Source organism: Dissoconium aciculare (assembly GCF_010015565.1).
Source record: "Dissoconium aciculare CBS 342.82 unplaced genomic scaffold K489scaffold_3, whole genome shotgun sequence".
Taxonomy (NCBI): domain Eukaryota; kingdom Fungi; phylum Ascomycota; class Dothideomycetes; order Mycosphaerellales; family Dissoconiaceae; genus Dissoconium; species Dissoconium aciculare.
In genome coordinates this window covers 755,424-775,452 of record NW_022984953.1, presented here as the reverse complement: position 1 = coordinate 775,452, position 20,029 = coordinate 755,424, and the positions used below count along the sequence as shown (strand labels likewise).

Here is a 20,029-nt window from a genome sequence, read left to right as displayed (position 1 = left end):
AATTTCAATGATTCGATTCTTGCAAAGGAAATTTTCAATAAAGTCTCGGTTTCGTAGTGCGCGCCACTTGAAGCGATGGCGACATAAAATCCTCGAAGCTCTTTCGACGAGCGAGGGGAGTTGTCATTTCGGCATTGCCGCGGCCGCCAGTGTGATGGCAAGCAAGGCGAACGTCTGGGTGACAATCAAGCTGAAACTTGGCTCGAGAAACGCCAGATTCGGCGTGACCATCTATTTGCAGCCGGATCGTCCGGGGCCGTAAACGATATGTCATCACCATCGTCACAGTCCGACGCTTTACGGGTGCGAGACTCATCGAGACTTTGAGCGGCGTCAGACTTGTGTCCGTCCTGACGGTTTCATCGCCCCGATGGCACGCCATGCGACGACGGTAGTTCGTTCCTTGTGTCGCCGAGCAGATGTGATGTCGACACGTCATTGGTCGGGAGGAACGAGGGGATCCTCACACCACATTCCCGACACCGGTCGATGTCGCGCATACCGACCGGTCGGGTGCTCATGTCATCGGGGCGACGCTATTAGTAAAATAGGTTGCATCTCACATTCCTCGCCCTCGTCTCTTTTGCTGCCACGGCAGTGCAAGTGAGACATGCAGAATGTCGGAATTTGGCGTGTTGGACGTTTCATTGGTTCGCAGGTTGGCGGCGGCTGCTTCCGTCCAATGGGCTGGGGCATCGATTGGCTGAGCCGACATGCAGACTGGTTGATAAACTCTGATCCAACGTAGGCCTTTTCTTTTCTGTCTTCCATCCTTCCCTTCTAAACAAGCGTGCCACACTCTGGGCTGTGTCCGCGCGTGCCTGTTTGGCGTGGCTAGTTCAAGTCGTCATGGGCTCCTCTTGTCACCATCCATCATCCGTTGGAAGGTTTCGCCCCAGCGCTGATCGGTGATGTAAATTCCGGTGCCATGTGGTGGTGTTGCGTGTGATGGAGTGGAGACGCAAAGGAGACGCTCGAGTTGCTGGTGGTGTTGGTGGTAATGGTGGTGGTAATGGTGGTGGTGGTGGTGGTGATGATGTCGCCGGTCGCCGTCACGCTTTTCCTCCGCCTAGATTGGCATGGAATAATGATTAGAAAGTTCCATGGAAGACTTCATATGTCCGTCAGATCGCTGATGCACGGCTGGAGCAACTTACCGTTCCGAAACCTGCCTGACCACGAAACGTGTGAGCCAGTGTACGGTATAGTGCATACACGCAGTACTTTGTCGCTTGCCTGCATGCATCCTTCCTGAAACTGAAACCGATCGACAGCCCATTTGCTGTTGGCTCCTTCTTACATGTATGTCTACCCAAAGCTCGTGCTGCAGAGCCAACCGCATCCCGGACGATACCATCCGAATTGACCATCCCGAACAACGATGGTTTCGGGTGGCTTTCTTTACTTTCCGTTAACGAACTTCATAGCCTGCGACTTGCGCATGCTGTCTTTCCCGCCGGATTTTCAAACGCGCTGAGATCGATCGTCGAAGCAATACAGCTCGGCGTGGAGAGTGTGTGTGGCTCATGAGAGGCAGCCTTACAGACATCGGATCTTGTGATTTGCCGCCTGGCAAAGCCGATCTTGACAGCTGTGTACCCTCTGTGCACCTGCGATCGGCTGGTTGGACCACGCCATGGACGTCGATCGTATGAACAAGATCTGGGCCACATCCGGTCTGCAAGCGAGGAGCCCGACATCATTACAAGACTCGATGCTTCGAGCTTGTTTGCAGGACCGCAGTCTACAGAACGGATCTGCAGCTCCTTTTCTGACTTTGGACGACGTTCGGAAGCATCAATATACGATCCTGGATGATGTCTGGAAACATCGGTATTCGACATCAGCAAGTCTAGCACCCGGCGCACAGCCCAAGCGAGTGCGACGGAAACAGTCAAAACATAACCTTACCATCACCACTCAGCTCGACTCCGGTTTCAATTCCGAGGACTTGTCGAATCTTGCTGCACTCCTTCCTCCTTCCTCGCCGTCGTTCGGTTCGGACATGTCGCGAAGTTCCAGCATCACATCTCCGTCGCTGACGTCGACAGCTACAACCATGTCAGTCACGCCTACACAGACTCCAGATTCGCTTGATTGTAACCCATTTGCTTCATCTTTGCCGGATGAAGTTATTCCTTTGAATGAGCCTATTCGCACCAAGCGAAAATTCCCCATTTACAAGTCTGCCAAACGTCTTCCTAGGTGGGAGGCGGGTGGTGACGGCGCAATGTGGACTGAAGGCGGCAACGGGGTCTGGGAGGTACATGCCGTGGTGGTTGAGCCAGCCATTGACTTTGAAGCTCTTGATGATGCTGAGAAGGAGCGGTTATTGAAGAGGATCGTCACCCCCGATGTTTTGATCCATCAGGCGACGAGGCCTGATTCGGTTGGGAGGCATGGCGAGAGTTTCCAACAAAGAGAAAACGAGACTCCAAAACGAAGCTTCAGAGAGACTGCCGAGAGCTATGTGTTGGAAAGTCACCGCGCTCAGCGGCGGCAACATGTTGGCAGTGAGGGCGAGGCGGCGGTGGGGAACAGTGCCGGTGGTGAAATTGATGACCCGAGATCGCCCTTTGCACTGTTCAAATTTCAGTTTCACCATGTCACGGCAGATTATGGTGAAACACAGGAGGATGACCTTTCACCACGACATTCCGTCAGCCCTATGGATTTCGCCGACCTGCATCAATATTCTCATCACCCATCCGCCTCTTCGCCGCCCTCACCACCTTCTCAATCAGTCAGTCCGGCCGCCACTTTGCATTACAAAGGTACTTCCTTTGATGTGGTCAATCCCCATGCTTCGCTTTTACTTGGCAATCACAAATTCGAAACACCAGCCGAAATTGACGGCATCTACAACGATTACTTTGACATCGACGATTCGGTCAGTGACGACGAGAATAGCGACGGCGACGGCGACGACAACATGGCCATCGACGGGACCATCAGTGCCAAAGTCTCCCAGACTTCGTTGCGTAGCCACGGCGATAGTCCAAGAACTCGCGTTCTATATGACGATGCCGAAGCCGCAAGACGAGAGATCCTGGGAGCAGCACCACTCAGGCCGCGGCACGATGGGAACGATGAGCGTCATAGTCCATTGAGATTCAAACACATCTCACATCTCCAGCCTCGCTTCTCTCAGAAGAGCGAGCCATTCGACTTACATGTCAGCGACGACGGCGAAGATTACAATGGTCACGGCAACGGTCGAATCGATCACATTATGCAAAGCGCTGTTGAACAATTCAATCACAGCCAGGAAAGGCCTATCGTTGGGTCTACCTCGCCATTGGTCGTCAAGAGAGCTCCGTCGTATGTGAAACTTGCTCAACGTTTCCGTATAAAGAGCGCACTTACCAGATGTTTTTCATGATAGATCATATCTGGAAGAAGAGACAGATACGACGATGCGAGAGATCATCGACGGCTATGACTACACTAGAAGCATTCGTCGCGACTCATCAGCGGAGCCGAAAAGTGCAAGCGAGCCAATTTTGTCAAGCACAAAACATGGTCTCGAGCACACGGTACTTGAGAAGACCCACAATCGCCGCTCGACACAGATGGAGTCCGACAAGGAGAATGTACAGCCACCGAAGATCGCCATTGATGATTCGCCTACGCTTCCCTCGCCACCAGCTCCAGTCTTCAACATCACCAATCGCCGTTATGGGCGCCATGTGGAGCCGACAGACTTGCCGACCAGCGAACAGACGTATGGTGAAACCAATCAACTCCTACTCATCACTCCCAGCGATAGACAAATCTTGCAATCAGCCCAACGTACCAGCTCGCAGAGGTCTTTTGTCTCCCCGCCTGCAGAACATCCCTTTACCTATTCGGACTTTGATCGGCCAGTGAGCTTCCTGGGAGCACTACCAACCTGGAACACACCAGAGCTACCTCGAGGCCTTCGTAGCTACGAATCGTCGCGAACACGCCATGAGTATGGTGGAAAGAGTTGGAGTGGTTATCCAACGGACACTGACAGCGCATGGGAGACTCAAATCTCCGACAGCGAACCAGATCTGACAATGTTGCGAAGGTTTAGTGACGACAGTTACGCAAATACCAGCATGACGGGAAGTAATATCCAGCTTCTATATCAGCTCCCTTCCTTCGCAACACTACCGTATCAGGGTGAAGATGATGAGAAGGAGAACTTCGAACCGAAGAACTTGGGATCTCCCGCAGGAAGCATTACGCCCCAGTCTATGCAAAAGCCTCTCCTTGGTGACCACGATACCCAAAGGGCTATTGGATTCCTACAAAGTCAGCTGTGTGCTACCGTCGACATTACTCCGGCAGCAAAAGAGCAACGTCGAATCGAGGCGAGGGAGTTGGAGATCATTCGTCTTCGCAATCCTCTCGCTGTAAGAAAAGCTACCGAACACGTCTTCAATCGGTATTCTGCATCAGATTTGCATTCCATGAGTGCGAAGCTTCAAGCCGGCAATCCACCAAAGACTCCCCATCGGCCGAGGGACAGTCTCCGCAAGATTATCACAATGAGTCCCACATCTGAGCGAAAGCATCTGCTGCACTCACCGATGGGCAGTCCCAAACCAGACAGTCCAGGTCCAAACGGAGCACTCGCATTCAGTGACAGCGCCAATACATTCAAGACCATTCGATATGGCTCACCATCACCAGGGCCTGCAGACATGCCTGTTGGATCCTGGTCACCGATGCAGGAGGCCGTCGATTGGCCTCTCCCTCCAAACGACCCGCGTCGATCTCGGGCCTCGCTTCCAGGTTTCCAGTCACGTCTCGGCGTAAATGCTTCCCACGCCACACCAGCACAACGACCCTCCCTCCGCTCCGCCATGAACAGCCAAACCGAACTCCGCCAACTCCGCCTCTCAAGTCTCCCCAAGCCCGCTCAACCCGGCGGCCGCGCCCTGACCGCCGACGAACTGATCCGCCAACAATCCTCCTGGACCGACCGACCTCGCGTCGCCACCCCCAACGGCCTCGAACGAGCCGCAGCCATGAGCCCACCCATCCACGACCCCGTCGCACGTACCTGGCGGCCCCGCATCGGCTATCTCATCAACAGCCGCAACCGCGCCCTCATCCGCGACGCATGGGACGGCCACGACGAAGGCGCGCAAGCCGCACAGGCCCTCTCACGCCGGTACATGCTTCTGACCGCGGTATGTCCTTTCACCGCACTGGCGTTCGCCTGGGGCCATTTCGACCCGCTCATGGCGAAGAAGACGCAGTATCGCTTCGTGGAGATGGCTCCGGAGCACAAACGCGAGGCGCTGGTCATGTTTCTTCCGGTCGGAGTCGTGGCGTGGACGTTCTGTTTCGTGTTGATCGGGGTGTTGATCTGGGTCGCTACGCTGCATGCGTAGAGGAGGATGGAGCATGATGATGACGATGATGATGATGATGATCACGATGAAGGGTTTCGCTTTTGGACTTCTTGTTTCTCTTTCTCTTCTTTTTCTCCTTTTCTTTCTTTTCTGCTTCTATTCGCCCTTCCTCTCCTGCCTTTTCTCCAAACTTCTGTTCAGTGCACGAGGAGTTCCCATCTCGTCTTTCTACCTTTGAGTCCCCTCTCCTCTCTTCTTTCCTCGGAAATACCTTCCCTTCCCTTCTTTGTCCGGCTTTTGGTTTCTATGCGTTCTCCTCCGGGCCTTCACTTTGCACATCCCCCTCTGCGAGGGAGCATGCGAGGCCGTCTTGTCCCACTTCCGCTTGTGTCCTGCAACGTTTTGTGTTTCCTTCTTACCTCCGAATATCCCCACTGGTCTCTTTCTTTTTCCTTCTTTCTTTCCTTCCTTCTTTTCCTTCTTTCTTTCTTTCTTTCTTTCTTTCTTTCTTTCTTTCTTTCTTTCTTTTTTTGTTTGTTTGTTTGTTTGTTTGTTTGTTTGTTTGTTTGTTTTTCTGTTTCTCTGTTCATTTCCCCTCCCCGAAAACGCGGGAGCCGCTGTACTGTACTACTAGAAATGGGATGGAGTAGGCGAACGGACGTGACGATTATGATGATGATGACGAGCGTATGACGGATGCACCGCGAAAGGAGCGGGACCACTTTGGCGAATGATCAATATTGTTATTTGCGTGGGGAATTTCAAGGAGGGGAAGATTCGTCGACGAAGATCACCTAAATTCAAAATCAATCGATCTCGATCCATTTCTCCTCTCTCATTTTCCCTCCGGTCATAACAACCGGTAATCCCCCAACTTTCACGCACAGAAAACCACCACCTCCCCGAACCCGGCCCCTCCGACCGACCCCTCGCCCTCGCCCTCGCCGTCCCCGCCTCCCCCCATCAGTTTCTCCACCACCCGCTTCTCGCCCCAGTGCATCTCCACGCAGATCTGGTCCAGCGGGTGTCTCCCGTCGAGGAACCTCCACAGCCTGGCGCCCTCGTCGGATAGCGCGGGGGGCCCTCCCTCGTCGTCGTCTTCGGCATCGGCGATCGCGGCATCGGCTTCTTCGATGGGCTGGAGAGGCAGATGGGGGTGGGGGGTCTCGTTGGGGCCCGGCATGCCGCCTACTCCTTTTGAATTGTTGGGGTTCTGGGCGGAGAGGATCGCGGTGGAGGCCGTCGAGGTCGTTTTGGCCGACGCCGAGGACGACGAGGATGTCGCGCGGGGATGGGTTTTCGCCATCGCCTTGGCGGGAGGGATGGTGGTGGTTTGGGCGATCCGTGGGGCCAGGGTCGGTGGGGTCGCCCAGCCGCTTGACAGGGCGGCCTTCTTCCAGGCGCGGTCGAATTCGGCGGCCAGGTCGTGCTGTTGCTGTTGTTGTTGTTGGATGTGGGAGGAGGGACGCCTCGTGGGGTGGGCGCTGGTGGTGAAGGAGGAGGTGGTGGTGGTGCCGGTGTTCGATGACAGGGAGGAGCGGGGGAGGCTGGTGGGTTGTCCGGCCGGTGGGGCTGTGTCGGGGTTTCTGGTGGGTGAGGATGATGTCGAGGTGAGACTTGACCGTGGTGGCTGTGGCATCGGGGCCGGTGGGAGACCTGGAGGCGAGGAGACGGTGCTCTGGGGGGGTGCGGCGGGGACCTGGCTGTCGGCGATGGCGAGGGCGTATTTCTGCTGGCGGCGGAGGATGCCTTTGATCACGCCAAAGGTGATGAGACGCCGGACGTCGAGGAGGGCGTTCAGCGGGAGCTTGCTGGGGTTGCCGTCGTGATGTGCGAGGCAGAAGTCGGCGACGGACACGCCGGGCTGGAGAGCAGAGTAGAGTTCGATGACGAATTGTCGGGTGGGCGGCGGCGGTGCTGAAGGGACCGCTGGCGCCGAAGTGGGTGCTTTGTTGCTGTTGGTGGAGGAGGGAGGCGGCTGTGGGAGGGCGACGTACGCACAACATTCGTCTTGAACATCGACGTCCTTGATGAACTCGACGAGACCGCTCGCGCCTGCATAGACGGCTTGGTAGTGGAAGATGTCGAGGAGGATGACCCGACCGTGATGGATCATCTCGCGGACCGCACGCTTGATGAGGCGCAGTTCGACATCGGCGAGCTCGGAGATCCGCTGGATGTGATTGACACCGTCCATATAAGGGTGTATGCGGCGGAGGGTGAGATCCCACGTCCAGGTCGATGGATCGGGCAGGTCGCGGATCAGCAGAGGAACATGCCACGGGCGGACCGGGTTGTGCGTGGTCGAAACGTCGTCGCGGCGATCGTGGTCTTCGGGACCCTCGAGCCGTAAATTGAGAACATGAAAGTCGTTCAGCTGCACACACGCCTCGCCGTAGTCGTTGAGCTGATCGAAGACGTCCCGCAGGAGATCGTGTACGATGCCGACCCGACGAGCGGGATACCCATCCTCGCCCGCCCATTTCAGCCCGGCGAGGTGTTCTTCGACCGCGAGCAGGCCATCCTCGATCTCCAATTGACACAGGAAGCGGGAAGTCTTGCGCAGGACCTGCTCCCACGGTTGGACCGGTTCGTCCTCGGCGACCACGAAGCCGATGTTGAACGTGAATCGGTTGCGGGCGTATTTGGCATCTTCGAGGGAGACGGGCAGGGCGATGACGCGGACGTCGTTGGTGCAGATAGCGAGCGGGCGATTGCAGACGTCGTAGGGAGGGATGATGTAGGCGGAGATGTCGGCCCAAGTCAGGATCGGAGGTGGATGGTCATCGCTACTGTTGGGCGAGATGATGGAGTGATCGGGGTATTGATGGACGATGGACGGGCCTCGTTCGGGGTGGAATCGGGCGTAGAAGATGGCCTGCAGCATGGTTGAGGCGGTGGAGGAATGGAATTACATGTTGTCACTTTTCGGCCTTGTGATGGGAGGTCGAGTCCCGGACATTTTTGGATGACTGGAGGACGTCACGGAATCATGGCACAGACGGATCGATTGGATTACGCAGGAGTTCGACATGTTCTGGAGCCGGCGATACTGAACAAGACGAATGAATGAATATATGGCAAAGAGACGTGAGGATGGCGCTGTGGGTGGATTGCTCAAATCATGTATATATTATGATATACGTGTATTGGGTTGAAGATGGACGTAGAAGTAGCTATCGTGTGGTAAGGTCCAATCATCAATCGACCTCATATTTCCCCAGTGGTTGAGAGGCAGAGGAGCAGAAGGGATGAGCGAACGGGAATGGGCTGACCCCATCAATATATCCCATCCCTCATGACATGACAGAGGAGAGGTTTGACGGGGAGCGTAGGCGGCGGGGCAAGTGAGGCTCCCAGGTACAGTGGGCGATGAACAACCTTGGGAGAAGTGAGGGAGAGACACACACACACACACAGAGACAGAGAGAGAGAGAGAGAGAGAGACAGCAGGATGCCTCCTCCCCGAGTGGTGATGATGGGATCAGCCTGGGATATTGATGGTCACGGAGGAGGACTCGGGCGGCCGACTGGTGGGACAGCCATCAATATTCAAGGGAGACCCATCAATATTTTCTTGGATCCGCCTCGACCTCTCATCAAATGGCGATGGGGGAAGCCTGCAATGGAATGCGCTGTGCCGCGGGCACAGGTGCGGTCCCCATCAATATCCTGGCCGCTGCTTTCATTCTATCATTCGTCCATCATCCTCTCCGACGACGCGTCTGAGGTGAGAGGTGAGACGTGAGAGAGGTGAGAGAGGTGAGAGGTGCAGGGTGCAGGGTGGACAAGCTCGCTTTCCCGTCAGGTCGACTATACCCAAAAGAGGGTGGAGAATAAACAAACCAGCTCAACCCCGCCCTCTCCACACAGCCAGCCAGCCTGCCTGCCTGCCCGCGTCGAGAATTCCCGCCCAATCCTCGCTCTGCTCTGTCCGCGAGAGAGAGACTGCTTCTTCGACCCCGCGAATTCCCACTGCACTGGACTGCACTGCACTGTGCTGCCTTGTCCTGTAGATGTGGCCGAGAATCTGCCCTCTCTGCCCTCTCTCTCACCCTCTGTCCCGGGCGTGTCCAGTCGTGCCAGTCCAGTCCAGTCCACCGGCTGGAGGGGGTCCAAAAGGTAAACAACAGGCGGCGCGTCACCACCCATTTCCTCTTCCCTCTTCCCTCTTCCCTCTCTCTGCCCTTTCGCACGCGTGTCTCTGCTCACCGCGAGCTCCCACCCCGGTTTTTCCAAGTCAAACTGATCGCCCACCTTTTTTGGTTTTGGCCTTCTTTCTTCCCCTCCCCATCAATTCCCTGCCCGTGCCCGCTGTCCGTTTGACCCTCTGTCTGTTCCGCCGGTTTTTCTTCTCCATCCCATCAGCTTGCCGCCGCCCACCATCAATCCAATTCTATCCCAAGTCCCCACACCCGCCCGCCGGTCGACTTTTCGCCTTTTGGCCTTTTCCCGCTGGAGCTGTCATCCACCTGCACCTTCTACTCTCCGCCATCACCAACCATCTGTTTACCCGATCGCATTTCGCGTACATCACGAACACCACGTTGATTTTTGTTTTCCAACACATCATTGCGATCGCGTACCCTACGCGATTCTGAATCTGTCATCGTCGACATGGCCAACAGTGCGAGTGAGAAGAAGACGGTCGTCGTCGATGTTGAGCGCTTCGTCCACACGCGCAACGCGGTAAGCTTCACCACCCCAAACAATGACAACAAACCACCGCCATCCACATTCCACATTCCACGTTCCAGCACCACCGCAGAAACCACCCCTTCTCCGCCGCGCGCGCCTGAATCATCCCTACCCACGCCGCCGCCACCAGCAATCAAACATTCCGCAAATATTCACAACCTCATATACTTCGCGACACGCATTTCACAACAACCAAAAAAAATATCCCAAACCGCGTCATTTTCTCGCACCGCAAACGCGATGACTGATAACGTGACCAGCTCAGCACATCCTTCCTCGGCCTGTCCAACTCCATCGACAAGGCCGTCAAGGCTTACATCGATCACACCCAATCCGTCTTGGAAGGCGATGCGACCCTCGACCTGAGCTTGTTGATCGCGCCATTCGATTCCCTGCAGAGCGCCGCCGCGGTCCACAACGCGCTCGCCGCCAACAGCACAGACGACCTCGACGGCGGCAAGAAGAAGCGAAAGCGCAACTACAAGGCGCGCGATCCCAATGCGCCCAAACGTCCCCTGACCGCCTACTTCCGCTACCTCCAAGAGAACCGCGCCCGCATCGCCGGCGAGATCGCCGATGGGTCCCGCGAGGCCGGCGACGTCGGCAAGATCCTGACCCTCAGCTGGAACGCCATGACGCCCGAGGAGCACGAGGCCTACCGGGAGGACTACAAGCGCGAATGCTTGAAGTACGACCAGGCCGTGCTGGACTACAAGGCGGCCGGCGGCAAGCTCGACGACGAGGACGACGCCAACCCGGAAGAGCAGGACAGCAGCGAGGTGGAGCCACAACAGGCCAAGGCCAAGCCCGCATCGAAGAAGTCCGCCGCCGCTCCCTCCCCGGCCGCGCCCAAGACCAAAGCCGCGGCGAAGCCTTCTGCGAGCAAGAAAGCCGCCGCGACCGATGCCGCTGCCGCACCCACGCCGAAGAGCGCGGGCAAGAAATCCCGCCCCAGCACCGCCGCCGCCGCCGACTCCGACAGCAACAAGCCCGAGACCCCCGCCAACAAGGCGCCGCGCAAGCGCAAAGCCCCCGCCTCGAAATCCGACGCGGCCGCCGACGAGGAGGCCCCCAAGGCCAAGCGCGGCCGCAAGAGCAAGGCCGACAAGGACGCCGACGCCGCCGACGCCAAGAGCGCGGCGACCCCGGCGTCGGGCGCGGCGGCCTCCTCTGCTGCTACCGCCAACGCCGGCGCACCCGCCGCGACGCCCAACTCCGAGGCCAAGAAGTCCAAGAAGGCGGCGGCGTCGACGGGGAAGAAGAGGAAGTCGGAGGCGGCGGCTGCTTCGGCCACCGCTGCTGCGTAGGTAGGCGCGGATGTCCTCGGCGTCGGGTCAGCAGAAAAATCAAATCGGGATGGGGTCTGGTCTGGCCCTTTTGAAACGGATGATGTGGTGGCGGGCGATGCTCCGGAATTCCCCTCTTGTCGTGTGTGTTCTTGTCGTTGATTTGGGTCGGTTTTTCGATTGATGTTTTCTTTTTGTCTCGTTTCATCTGTTTCGTGATCGAATAATGGAAATACGGTCTCATGAAATTCTCAAACTCCATCATGCCAAAACGTTGTCTCTTCCTCCTTTCTTCCTTCTCTCTCTCTCTCTCCCTCTCTCCGCCGCCGTCGTCGTCGTTCTCGCTCGAAGAACGGCTACCCAGTCTCACACGCATCGCACGTTGAAGAAGTGAAAAACATCTTCTGTAGATTCCGTCGAAGGAAACGCGGAACCACGACAGAAAAATTCGGCGGTTTAATATTCGCGCCAATTGCCAACCAATGTCCGAATGAATTTCGACAAGGAATTGCTGTTGTTTTTTTCTCCCTCCCCAATGCTGCGACGCGCGCGCGGCCGCTTATCAGCTTCATCCAGATTACATACGCGAGGGACAAAATCGCCGGCCCACGCCCCGATAACAAACCTCCGCCCGCCCAATGGCTGGAATCGTCCTGGCATGTATGCTCCATCTCCCCCCTCCCCGCCTTTCACTTCTCGCTGTGGCTTTTCCGGCGGGCCAATTGAATTGATCGTGACTTTGCATTCGATCGTTGCCGACGGCATAGTCGTAATCTATTTACGATATCGCGGTGGTTTCCTGTACGAAGTCTGAGGTTCTTCCGAGAGGGCATCGAGAGCCAGTTCGAGGACCGGATCAAGAGCCAGCCTGGGGAGCAACGGGCAGATCAGTCGAGGTTCTGAAGGAGACTCCCAGTGCACTCATCGGAAGGGCAGGGAGAGTTGCGAATCATCGACGGGCAAACCGGGCGTTCGGACCACGACGGCTTCATCACGCAGACGGACAAGGAAACGTAAGTTACTCTCTTCCCTTGAACTTGGTCGTTGAACATGTATATCTCCTAACATTGAAAGGTAAATTCCTCACAGACGATCGATTCACCCTGGTAACCATGCAGTTGGCTCCACGAGAAGTACATCACCCCTCACCCTCCTCCTCGAGAACATCAAGTATCAAAGAAGAAGACGACATCCCAACTTCCCAAGAGCCTCCTCCTGCTCCTCCTCCTCCTCCCGATGACTGACCGTTTCCCGCCTCTCACCAGCTCGACAAGCTCACAATCGCCCACCTGGGCTTCCTCTCCCAGCGACGGCTCGCGCGCGGCGTGCGCCTCAACCGGGCCGAGGCCCTCGCCCTGATCGCCAGCGTGCTGCACGAACTCATCCGCGATGGCAGCCACAGCGTCGCGGACCTCATGGCCTTGGGCCCGACCCTGCTCGGGCGCCGCCATGTCCTCCCGAACGTCCCCGCGTCCCTCCACGAGATGATGGTCGAGGGCACGTTTCCGAACGGGACGTATCTCGTCACGGTGCACGACCCGATCGCGACGGACGACGGGGATCTGGAGCGGGCGCTCTACGGGAGTTTCCTGCCCGTGCCGAAGGGGGATGCGGCGGAGAAGTTGTTCCCCTGGCCGCCCGCTGACGGGTTCGGGGCGTGGGGGGCCGAGGCTCAGCCCGGGGCGGTGGTCGCGGTGAAGGGGGTCAAGGGCAGGATCGCGCTGAATGCGGGGCGGCGGAGGGTGAGCTTGAAGGTGGTGAGCAAGGGCGACCGCCCGATCCAGGTCGGCAGCCATTATCATTTCCTCGAGACGAACCCGCGGCTGGAGTTCGATCGCATGAAGGCGAGGGGGATGAGGCTGGACATCGCGGCGGGCACGAGTGTGCGGTTCGAGCCGGGGGATACGCGGACGGTGAATTTGGTCCCCATCGCGGGCAACCAGATCATTCGCGGGGGGAACGGGTTGGCGTCGGGTCATATCCATGATACGAGCATCACGGAGGGGATCCTGAGGCGGTTGTCCGAAGGGGGCTTCTTGAATGTCGCGGAGGATCCGGCGGCGGATCAGGCGCTGGTCAAGGCTTGTGAGGTTGACCGGCAGAGCTACATCGCTATGTTTGGACCCACGACGGGCGATCGGGTGCGGCTCGGTGCGACGGATTTGTGGATCGAGGTGGAGAGGGACATGACGGTTTATGGCGACGAGTGTTCTTTCGGGGGAGGCAAGACGATCCGTGATGGGATGGGCCAGGCGACGGGGAGGAAGAGTAGCGAGTGTTTGGATGTGGTGGTCACCAATGCGCTCATCGTGGACTGGAGCGGGATCTACAAGGCTGACATCGGTATCAAGGATGGGTTCATCGTCGGCGTCGGCAAAGCTGGGAATCCGGATGTCATGGCTGGTGTCCATCCCGATCTGGTCGTCGGGGTCCACACCGATGTCATCGCGGGGGAACATAAGATCGTCACGGCCGGGGGGATCGATACGCACATCCATCTGATCTGCCCCCAGCAGGCGAACGAGGCCATCGCCAGCGGCATCACGACCTTCCTCGGCGGCGGCACCGGTCCCAGCACCGGCTCGAACGCCACGACCTGCACTCCGAACCCGAACGTGATCAGATGGATCTTACAGGCCGCCGACGAGCTTCCCGTGAACCTCGGCATCACCGGCAAAGGCAACGACGCCGATCCCGCCGGCCTGATCGAACAAGTCGAAGCCGGCGTCTGCGGCCTCAAGCTCCACGAAGACTGGGGGAGCACACCGGCCGCCATCGACAGCTGCCTCTCCGTCTGCGACACCCACGACGTCCAATGCCTCATCCACACCGACACGCTCAACGAATCCGGCTTCGTCGAAACCACCGTGGCCGCCTTCAAGAACCGCACGATCCACACCTACCACACCGAAGGCGCAGGGGGCGGCCACGCTCCGGACATCATCTCCGTGGTGGAACACCCCAACGTCCTCCCGAGTTCCACCAACCCGACACGGCCCTACACGGGCAACACCCTCGACGAGCACCTCGACATGCTGATGGTCTGTCACCACCTCTCGCGGCAGATCCCCGAGGACGTCGCGTTCGCGGAGTCCCGGATCCGCGCCGAGACCATCGCCGCCGAGGACGTCCTGCACGACCTCGGCGCCATCAGCATGATGTCCTCGGACTCCCAGGCCATGGGCCGCTGCGGCGAGGTCATCCTGCGGACCTGGCACACCGCGCACAAGAACAAGGTCCAGCGCGGACGACTGCCCGAGGACGAAGCGTACGGCAGCGGCCAGGCGGACAACGCCCGCGTGAAGCGGTACATCAGCAAATACACCATCAACCCGGCCATCGCGCAGGGCATGTCCCATCTGATCGGGAGTCTGGAGGTGGGCAAGTTCGCGGACATCGTGCTCTGGGACCCCGCGCAGTTCGGGGTCCGGCCCGCGCAGATCGTCAAGGGCGGCATGATCTCGTGGAGCGCCATGGGCGACCCGAACGGCTCGATCCCGACGGTCGAACCGGTGCTCATGAGGCCGATGTTCGGCGCGATGAACCCGAGTCGCTCGATCACTTGGGTGAGTCGGGCGAGTGTGGAGAACGGCGTGGTCGACACCTACGGGCTGAAGAGGAGGGTGGAGGCGGTGAAGGGGTGTAGGAATATCGGGAAGAAGGATATGAAGTGGAATGATGCCATGCCGAAGATGAAGGTTGATCCAGAGAGATATGTAAGTTTCCAACCCCGATCGTTCTCATTCGATTTGGTGGGAAGTGGATCGCTCGCTAACGTTCTGTTCTCAGACGGTCGAGGCGGACGGGATGATTTGTACGGCCGAACCGGCGACGACGTTGCCACTTGCTCAGGCATATTTCGTGTTTTGAACTGGATGATATCGATGTCATGTCTTGCTGAGTCTGCACTATTCCATGACCATTACAGGGTTTCTTGTTATGTGACTTGGTGCTTTCATGTTCTGTAGTGTCCGCGTCGATTGCACAGGAGACATGAGGTGAAGTGTGAAGTGCTGTGGTTGTCGTATATCTTGCCGAGCATGTTACACATGGATCACATGTCGTCGAGACAACTCACAACATCATCTCCTTGTCGCGCCTTGCCATCAGCTACATCTTTCCCTCCTCACAATTGCAATCTCCTTGGAGTCTCATTTCCTCCATTTTCTGGCTGAGAAACAGGCGCATCATCACGCGAATGAACAGAGCGCAGTTTCACTGGCAGCGCCGTTGCTTGATCGCGTCTGCCACCGTTCATCTTGCTACCTGCAGTCAATCACGCAGTACATTCCAAGAGTTTTCAATATCATTTCTATTAGCCGGGCGGTCTATACCCGACCATTGGAAAGACTTGGACGCTGCATGTTCCCGCGCGAGTGACAGGAATTTGCTCTCCAACACTCTGCGAGGAGATTGCATACAACGTTGGCATTCATTGCCTCGCCAATGCAACTCGCACGCGGATGCAAAACAGGAATCGAAACATATCGATGAGTAAATACGATCCCCAGTGTAGCACCCGGTCAGCTTTCCAGATGCTGACCGGTCGAGATTGGCGCAAAGTCAGCGTATCAGTTGGGACAAAGGGCGGATGCGCTGATCAGCATGGCGCCCAATCCGATTTGGGAAGCTGAAGCAGTTCAACAGTTCATTAGCGGCGTCTTCTTGCCTGTGAGTTACACAAACGACAATGCCATGCAGACCGCAGGTATCGATCCGGGGTTCCACTCCGATATAAATCGTGAGCGTTCCGTTTCTCCTTCTCAGAAATTGAGTTGGATTGAAGTGCTCGACGAGGCTGGAATACATAGTGCCCACGAGACGGTACCAAGCATGTCGAACGACGGATCAGCCATGGAAATCGAGACGGTCGAAAGCTTTCTCGCCAACAACGAAAATGAAAAGAACGCGACAATCAGTAACGGCTCGCAGAAAACAGGATTCATCAATGGCGAACGAGCAGCACTGTTCCACCACGCTTCCATGCTGCGAGGCAAGACACCAGTCATCACTTATAACGAGGTATCACCGCAGTTGTTCATTGCTCGAGTCGAAGTCGAAAATGAACTTTTGGGCGAATCAGGCCCATGCACGACGAAGAAAGCGGCCAAGGATGAGGTCTGTGGCATTGCACTCTTACCGTTCGAGGCCAAATACCCCATCATCAATGGCAAAGGAAAGAAGAAAACTCCCACAGAGCAACCTCATCTGGAAGAGGATCTGACCGAGATTCTCGCCGAGAACTGGATCGGAGAACTTAACAGTAGGTCGAAAGACCATCGGCCTTCTGATTTGAATATGATCACTGACCGTGACTTTCCAGGCTTCGCCCAAATTCAACGCCTTGGTGCACCAGTCTACGACGACTACGCCGAAAACTTCTCAATGGGCCCGTTCTCTTGTACCGTTACTGTTCCCGGGCTCTCCTCTGAGAAATTCGGCACGGGCAAAGGTCCATTCCGCCAGAAAGCAAACGCCAAAAAGGCCGCAGCCATGGACGCCATCCGATGGATCCGCGCAAACAGCGCTCAGACGGTGAAGTCACCCTCCGTCAAGCCATCATCACAGACCCCACAAGTCCTCTCCAAGCAAAGCATCTCATCGCCTTCTTCTCCAACGTCTGGCAACGATAAATTGCAGCTCGACGACCATACGCTGCCTCAGCGCGCCAATACCCTAGCCACATCCCTCGGCATCAGCCCTCCCGGATATGACATCGTACCTTTGGGTGATGGCTTCTGCCAGGCTTCGGCCAGATTCTCACCCAAGGACGTTAGATATCATCCGGAGTTGTTGGGTCAGGTGGGTAAGGTGGAGAGGGTCTATGGCAGGAAGACGGCCAAGGTGGAGAGTGCGAGGGAGGTCATTCGGATTTTGGAGGACATCCAGAAGAGGAGAGATAGGGCGAGGTGATGCATCACGGGTGGATATTCAATTTCTTCATCGGGAATTGACATATGTTCGTGTGCTTCATGATGACTTGATGTGGGTGGATATACGGTGATGATAAATGTCCTTTTTGAGTCATGACAATTCAGCCAAATGAACGCTTTTGCAATATCGAATTTTTGTGAGATTCGGCGTCCTTCTTACGAACACCGAATAAACGGCCTGGAAATAGTTGCCGTCCGCTATCTTTGGTTGATGAGTGAGGTTATCATTCAGATGATGCAGGTACAACAATATGCATATGCCTCGTTCGTGAACAATTCTCGCCCATTTGTCCCACGGGATTGACGCTCCGCAGCCAGCGCGACTTCACCTCCCGCCCGCGTATCAACTTGTGCCAGACCCCACCTCATACATTTCGTCGACGAAACGTACATCTCCAATGTCCAGGCAATACAATAAATAACCAACACTCGACGAGGAATTCACAACGATGAGTGTCATTGAAGCACTGTACATATTCGACGAGCACAAGTACGTAAGTGGCACCATCCTGAGATAGACAAACCACGCATCGCCAAACTAATTTTCCAAATCACACAGCAATATCCTGTTCAACCACGTCTACACGAATCGTCCTCCTCCGCCGTCGACACTACTTCCGCTGTACCTCCAACATGCCTCTCCTCGACCAAGTGTGATCTATCTTTCATCGACGAGGCCTCCGACAATCCTCTTCTCCATCACCCATGATAATCTCCTCTTCCTCTCCCCGTCCGCGAATGACATCGAACCACTCCTCGTCTTGGAATTCCTGCACCGCGTCGCTGATGCCCTCGAGGAATTCCTCGGCGCGCCGCTCCTCGCCACCAAGCTTGCTGCCAATTATGATCTCGCCGCCCAGGTCGTCGCCGAAATGGCCGACGCCGGCGTCGTCTGCCAGGGCGAAGCGAATGCCCTCCGGGACGTAGTCGAGACAGGACCCGGCGTGCTGAAGAACCTCCTGGGTAACGTCGGTCTGCCAGGCTCTAGTCCAGCGTTTGCTCCCCAAGCGGGTCCTCTCACCGGTCTGTCGTCGTCGCAGCCGGCATTGAGCAGTCAAGGCTCGGCGATTCCCTGGCGGCGCAGTAATGTTCGACACACGAACAACGAGCTCAAAGTGGACATTGTCGAGTCGGTCAATGTGATCCTGGCGCCGTCCGGGCGACCTCTCTGTGCTTTCGCCCATGGCAGCATCGCCTTCACTTCGCAGGTCAGCGGTGTACCGGATCTCCTCCTCACGCTTTCATCCGGCTCCAAAGGCGCAGGAATGGGCACGCGGGGCGATCGGTTGCGCAACGTCATGGAACGCGTCGTCTTCCATCCATGCGTCCGACTATCGAAATGGAGCACGGAGGGCGTCATGTCCTTTGTCCCACCCGACGGCCGTTTCGTCCTCTGCGGCTACGAGGTCGACCTCCTCGGTCCCGACGCCAATTTCACCACCGCGGCCTCCGCCCAGAAAACAATGGCATCCCTCAACATGCCTGCGACCATCGAGCTGAACTCCAACCTCGGCCCCACAGGCGCCGACTTCGAAGCCCGCATCACGCCCACGTCAAACAGCAACCCCTCCTCCTCCAGCAGCAGCAACAGCGCCACCGCCTCCCTCCAATCCAACCTCGCTCCCCGCCCGAACCCTTTCCGCGCCGGAAGTTCCAGCGGCATCATCGGCGGCGACGCCAAACCCTCCGCCGCCGTGCTCGAGTCTCTCACCGTGCACATCCCCATCCCGGCTCTGGTCCGCAACATTTCCGACCTCCGCCCCACCCGCGGCGAAGCCCACTGGAACCCGGCCGAGAGCAGCGTGGAATGGCGGCTCCCGGCGAAGGAATTCGGCGGCGCGGGCGCGGTGCTCCGGTGCACGCTGCAGGGCCCGCTCGCGGACGACGACGACGACGACGATGACGACGGAGGAAAGAATGGAGGCGGCATCCTCAACGGGATGAGCTCCACGACCTACGACTACGACGAGGAGCCATCCCGCGCCCCTCCCGCCGCGACCAACAACAACAACAACAGGCAGCGAAAGAGCACGACGGCAGCGCCCTCCCTCGAACGCCTCGACGCGGCCCGCCGCGAGCGCCACCGCGACCTCATGCCGACGTCCGCGACGCTGAGCTTCGCCGTCAAGGGCCGGTTGGCGAGCGGGCTGAAGGTGGAGAGTCTGCTGCTCGATGCGAAGAAGAGCCGAGAGCTGGGCGCGCAGGTCAAGCCTTACAAGGGCGTGAAGTATCTCACCGTGAGCCGGAAAGGGGTGGAGGTGAGATGTTGAGGGGGGGGGATTTCAATTTCGGAAAAAAGAATTGGGCGTCGGGGAAATTCTCCTGGAGGGAAAGGGGGTCTGGGGCGTGTCTTGTGGTGGGTTGGGAAGAAATCTTATGATGTTGGGACTGTGGATTCACGAAAAGGCTTTTTCCCATTTCCCCCTCTCTGTTCTGCAAAGGGCTTTTCTTTCCTTTCTTTCCCGTGGCAGGAAGAGGGACAATGGGGAGAGGTGACGTGCAAAAAGACAGTATGCATGGTTGGATTTCTTCTCTTGATACATATTTACACGCACGCACACACCCACAGCTCATCCTTCACATGGGCGTCAACCCCTCGGCCTTGGAGATCCTTCGCAGTGAACAGGTCCTAGAATGCCACACCCATCTGTCTCTGTGATCCTCCCGACCTCCATCTGTCTCCGCCTCCGCGGAAAAAATAAACATATGAAAAAGGAATTTCCGCCCATCCCGTCGTGTTCGTGTCTTGATTGCTCCGCGTCACACCGTGCGCGCGGATTCC

At 57.2% G+C, this 20,029-nt stretch overlaps 8 protein-coding genes across 8 annotated transcripts; 7 read left to right on the top strand and 1 right to left on the bottom strand.

Moving 5' to 3' along the window:
* Positions 1-720: 720 nt before the first annotated feature.
* On the top strand, positions 721-1,788 carry K489DRAFT_148138 (uncharacterized protein). The gene is made up of 3 exons (XM_033599197.1): positions 721-1,119; positions 1,197-1,302; positions 1,428-1,788. The coding sequence occupies exons 1-3, from the start codon at positions 1,001-1,003 to the stop codon at positions 1,653-1,655; spliced, it is 453 nt and encodes a 150-aa protein (XP_033462101.1). The 5' UTR covers positions 721-1,000; the 3' UTR covers positions 1,656-1,788.
* On the top strand, positions 1,637-5,369 carry K489DRAFT_407769 (uncharacterized protein; the record flags this gene model as incomplete). The annotated part of the gene is made up of 2 exons (XM_033607403.1): positions 1,637-3,321; positions 3,386-5,369. 2 exons carry the CDS (start codon positions 1,637-1,639, stop codon positions 5,367-5,369), a joined length of 3,669 nt encoding a protein of 1,222 aa, XP_033462100.1.
* Positions 5,370-7,041: 1,672 nt separating this feature from the next.
* Positions 7,042-8,220, bottom strand: K489DRAFT_306124 (nitrogen permease regulator 2; the record flags this gene model as incomplete). Its single annotated transcript, XM_033600559.1, has 1 exon — positions 7,042-8,220. A coding segment is annotated over one exon (1,179 nt), but the record flags the coding sequence as incomplete, so codon positions are not given.
* A 1,110-nt stretch (positions 8,221-9,330) lies between these two features.
* Positions 9,331-10,014, top strand: K489DRAFT_377603 (uncharacterized protein). The gene has a single exon (XM_033604192.1). The coding sequence runs from the start codon at positions 9,347-9,349 to the stop codon at positions 9,929-9,931; it is 585 nt and encodes a 194-aa protein (XP_033462098.1). The 5' UTR covers positions 9,331-9,346; the 3' UTR covers positions 9,932-10,014.
* On the top strand, positions 9,518-11,605 carry K489DRAFT_377600 (uncharacterized protein). The gene is made up of 2 exons (XM_033604191.1): positions 9,518-10,019; positions 10,289-11,605. Exons 1-2 carry the CDS (start codon positions 9,948-9,950, stop codon positions 11,333-11,335), a joined length of 1,119 nt encoding a protein of 372 aa, XP_033462097.1. The 5' UTR covers positions 9,518-9,947; the 3' UTR covers positions 11,336-11,605.
* A 634-nt stretch (positions 11,606-12,239) lies between these two features.
* Positions 12,240-15,601, top strand: K489DRAFT_148048 (Urease, alpha subunit). The gene is made up of 3 exons (XM_033599196.1): positions 12,240-12,327; positions 12,404-12,447; positions 12,580-15,601. The coding sequence occupies exons 2-3, from the start codon at positions 12,427-12,429 to the stop codon at positions 15,280-15,282; spliced, it is 2,724 nt and encodes a 907-aa protein (XP_033462096.1). The 5' UTR covers positions 12,240-12,327; positions 12,404-12,426; the 3' UTR covers positions 15,283-15,601.
* A 264-nt stretch (positions 15,602-15,865) lies between these two features.
* Positions 15,866-17,509, top strand: K489DRAFT_429377 (uncharacterized protein). Its single transcript, XM_033608370.1, has 2 exons — positions 15,866-16,577; positions 16,638-17,509. The coding sequence occupies exons 1-2, from the start codon at positions 15,920-15,922 to the stop codon at positions 17,225-17,227; spliced, it is 1,248 nt and encodes a 415-aa protein (XP_033462095.1). The 5' UTR covers positions 15,866-15,919; the 3' UTR covers positions 17,228-17,509.
* Positions 17,510-17,654: 145 nt separating this feature from the next.
* Positions 17,655-19,983, top strand: K489DRAFT_352206 (clathrin adaptor, mu subunit). Its single transcript, XM_033602466.1, has 2 exons — positions 17,655-17,737; positions 17,807-19,983. Exons 1-2 carry the CDS (start codon positions 17,697-17,699, stop codon positions 19,515-19,517), a joined length of 1,752 nt encoding a protein of 583 aa, XP_033462094.1. The 5' UTR covers positions 17,655-17,696; the 3' UTR covers positions 19,518-19,983.
* Positions 19,984-20,029: the final 46 nt, after the last annotated feature.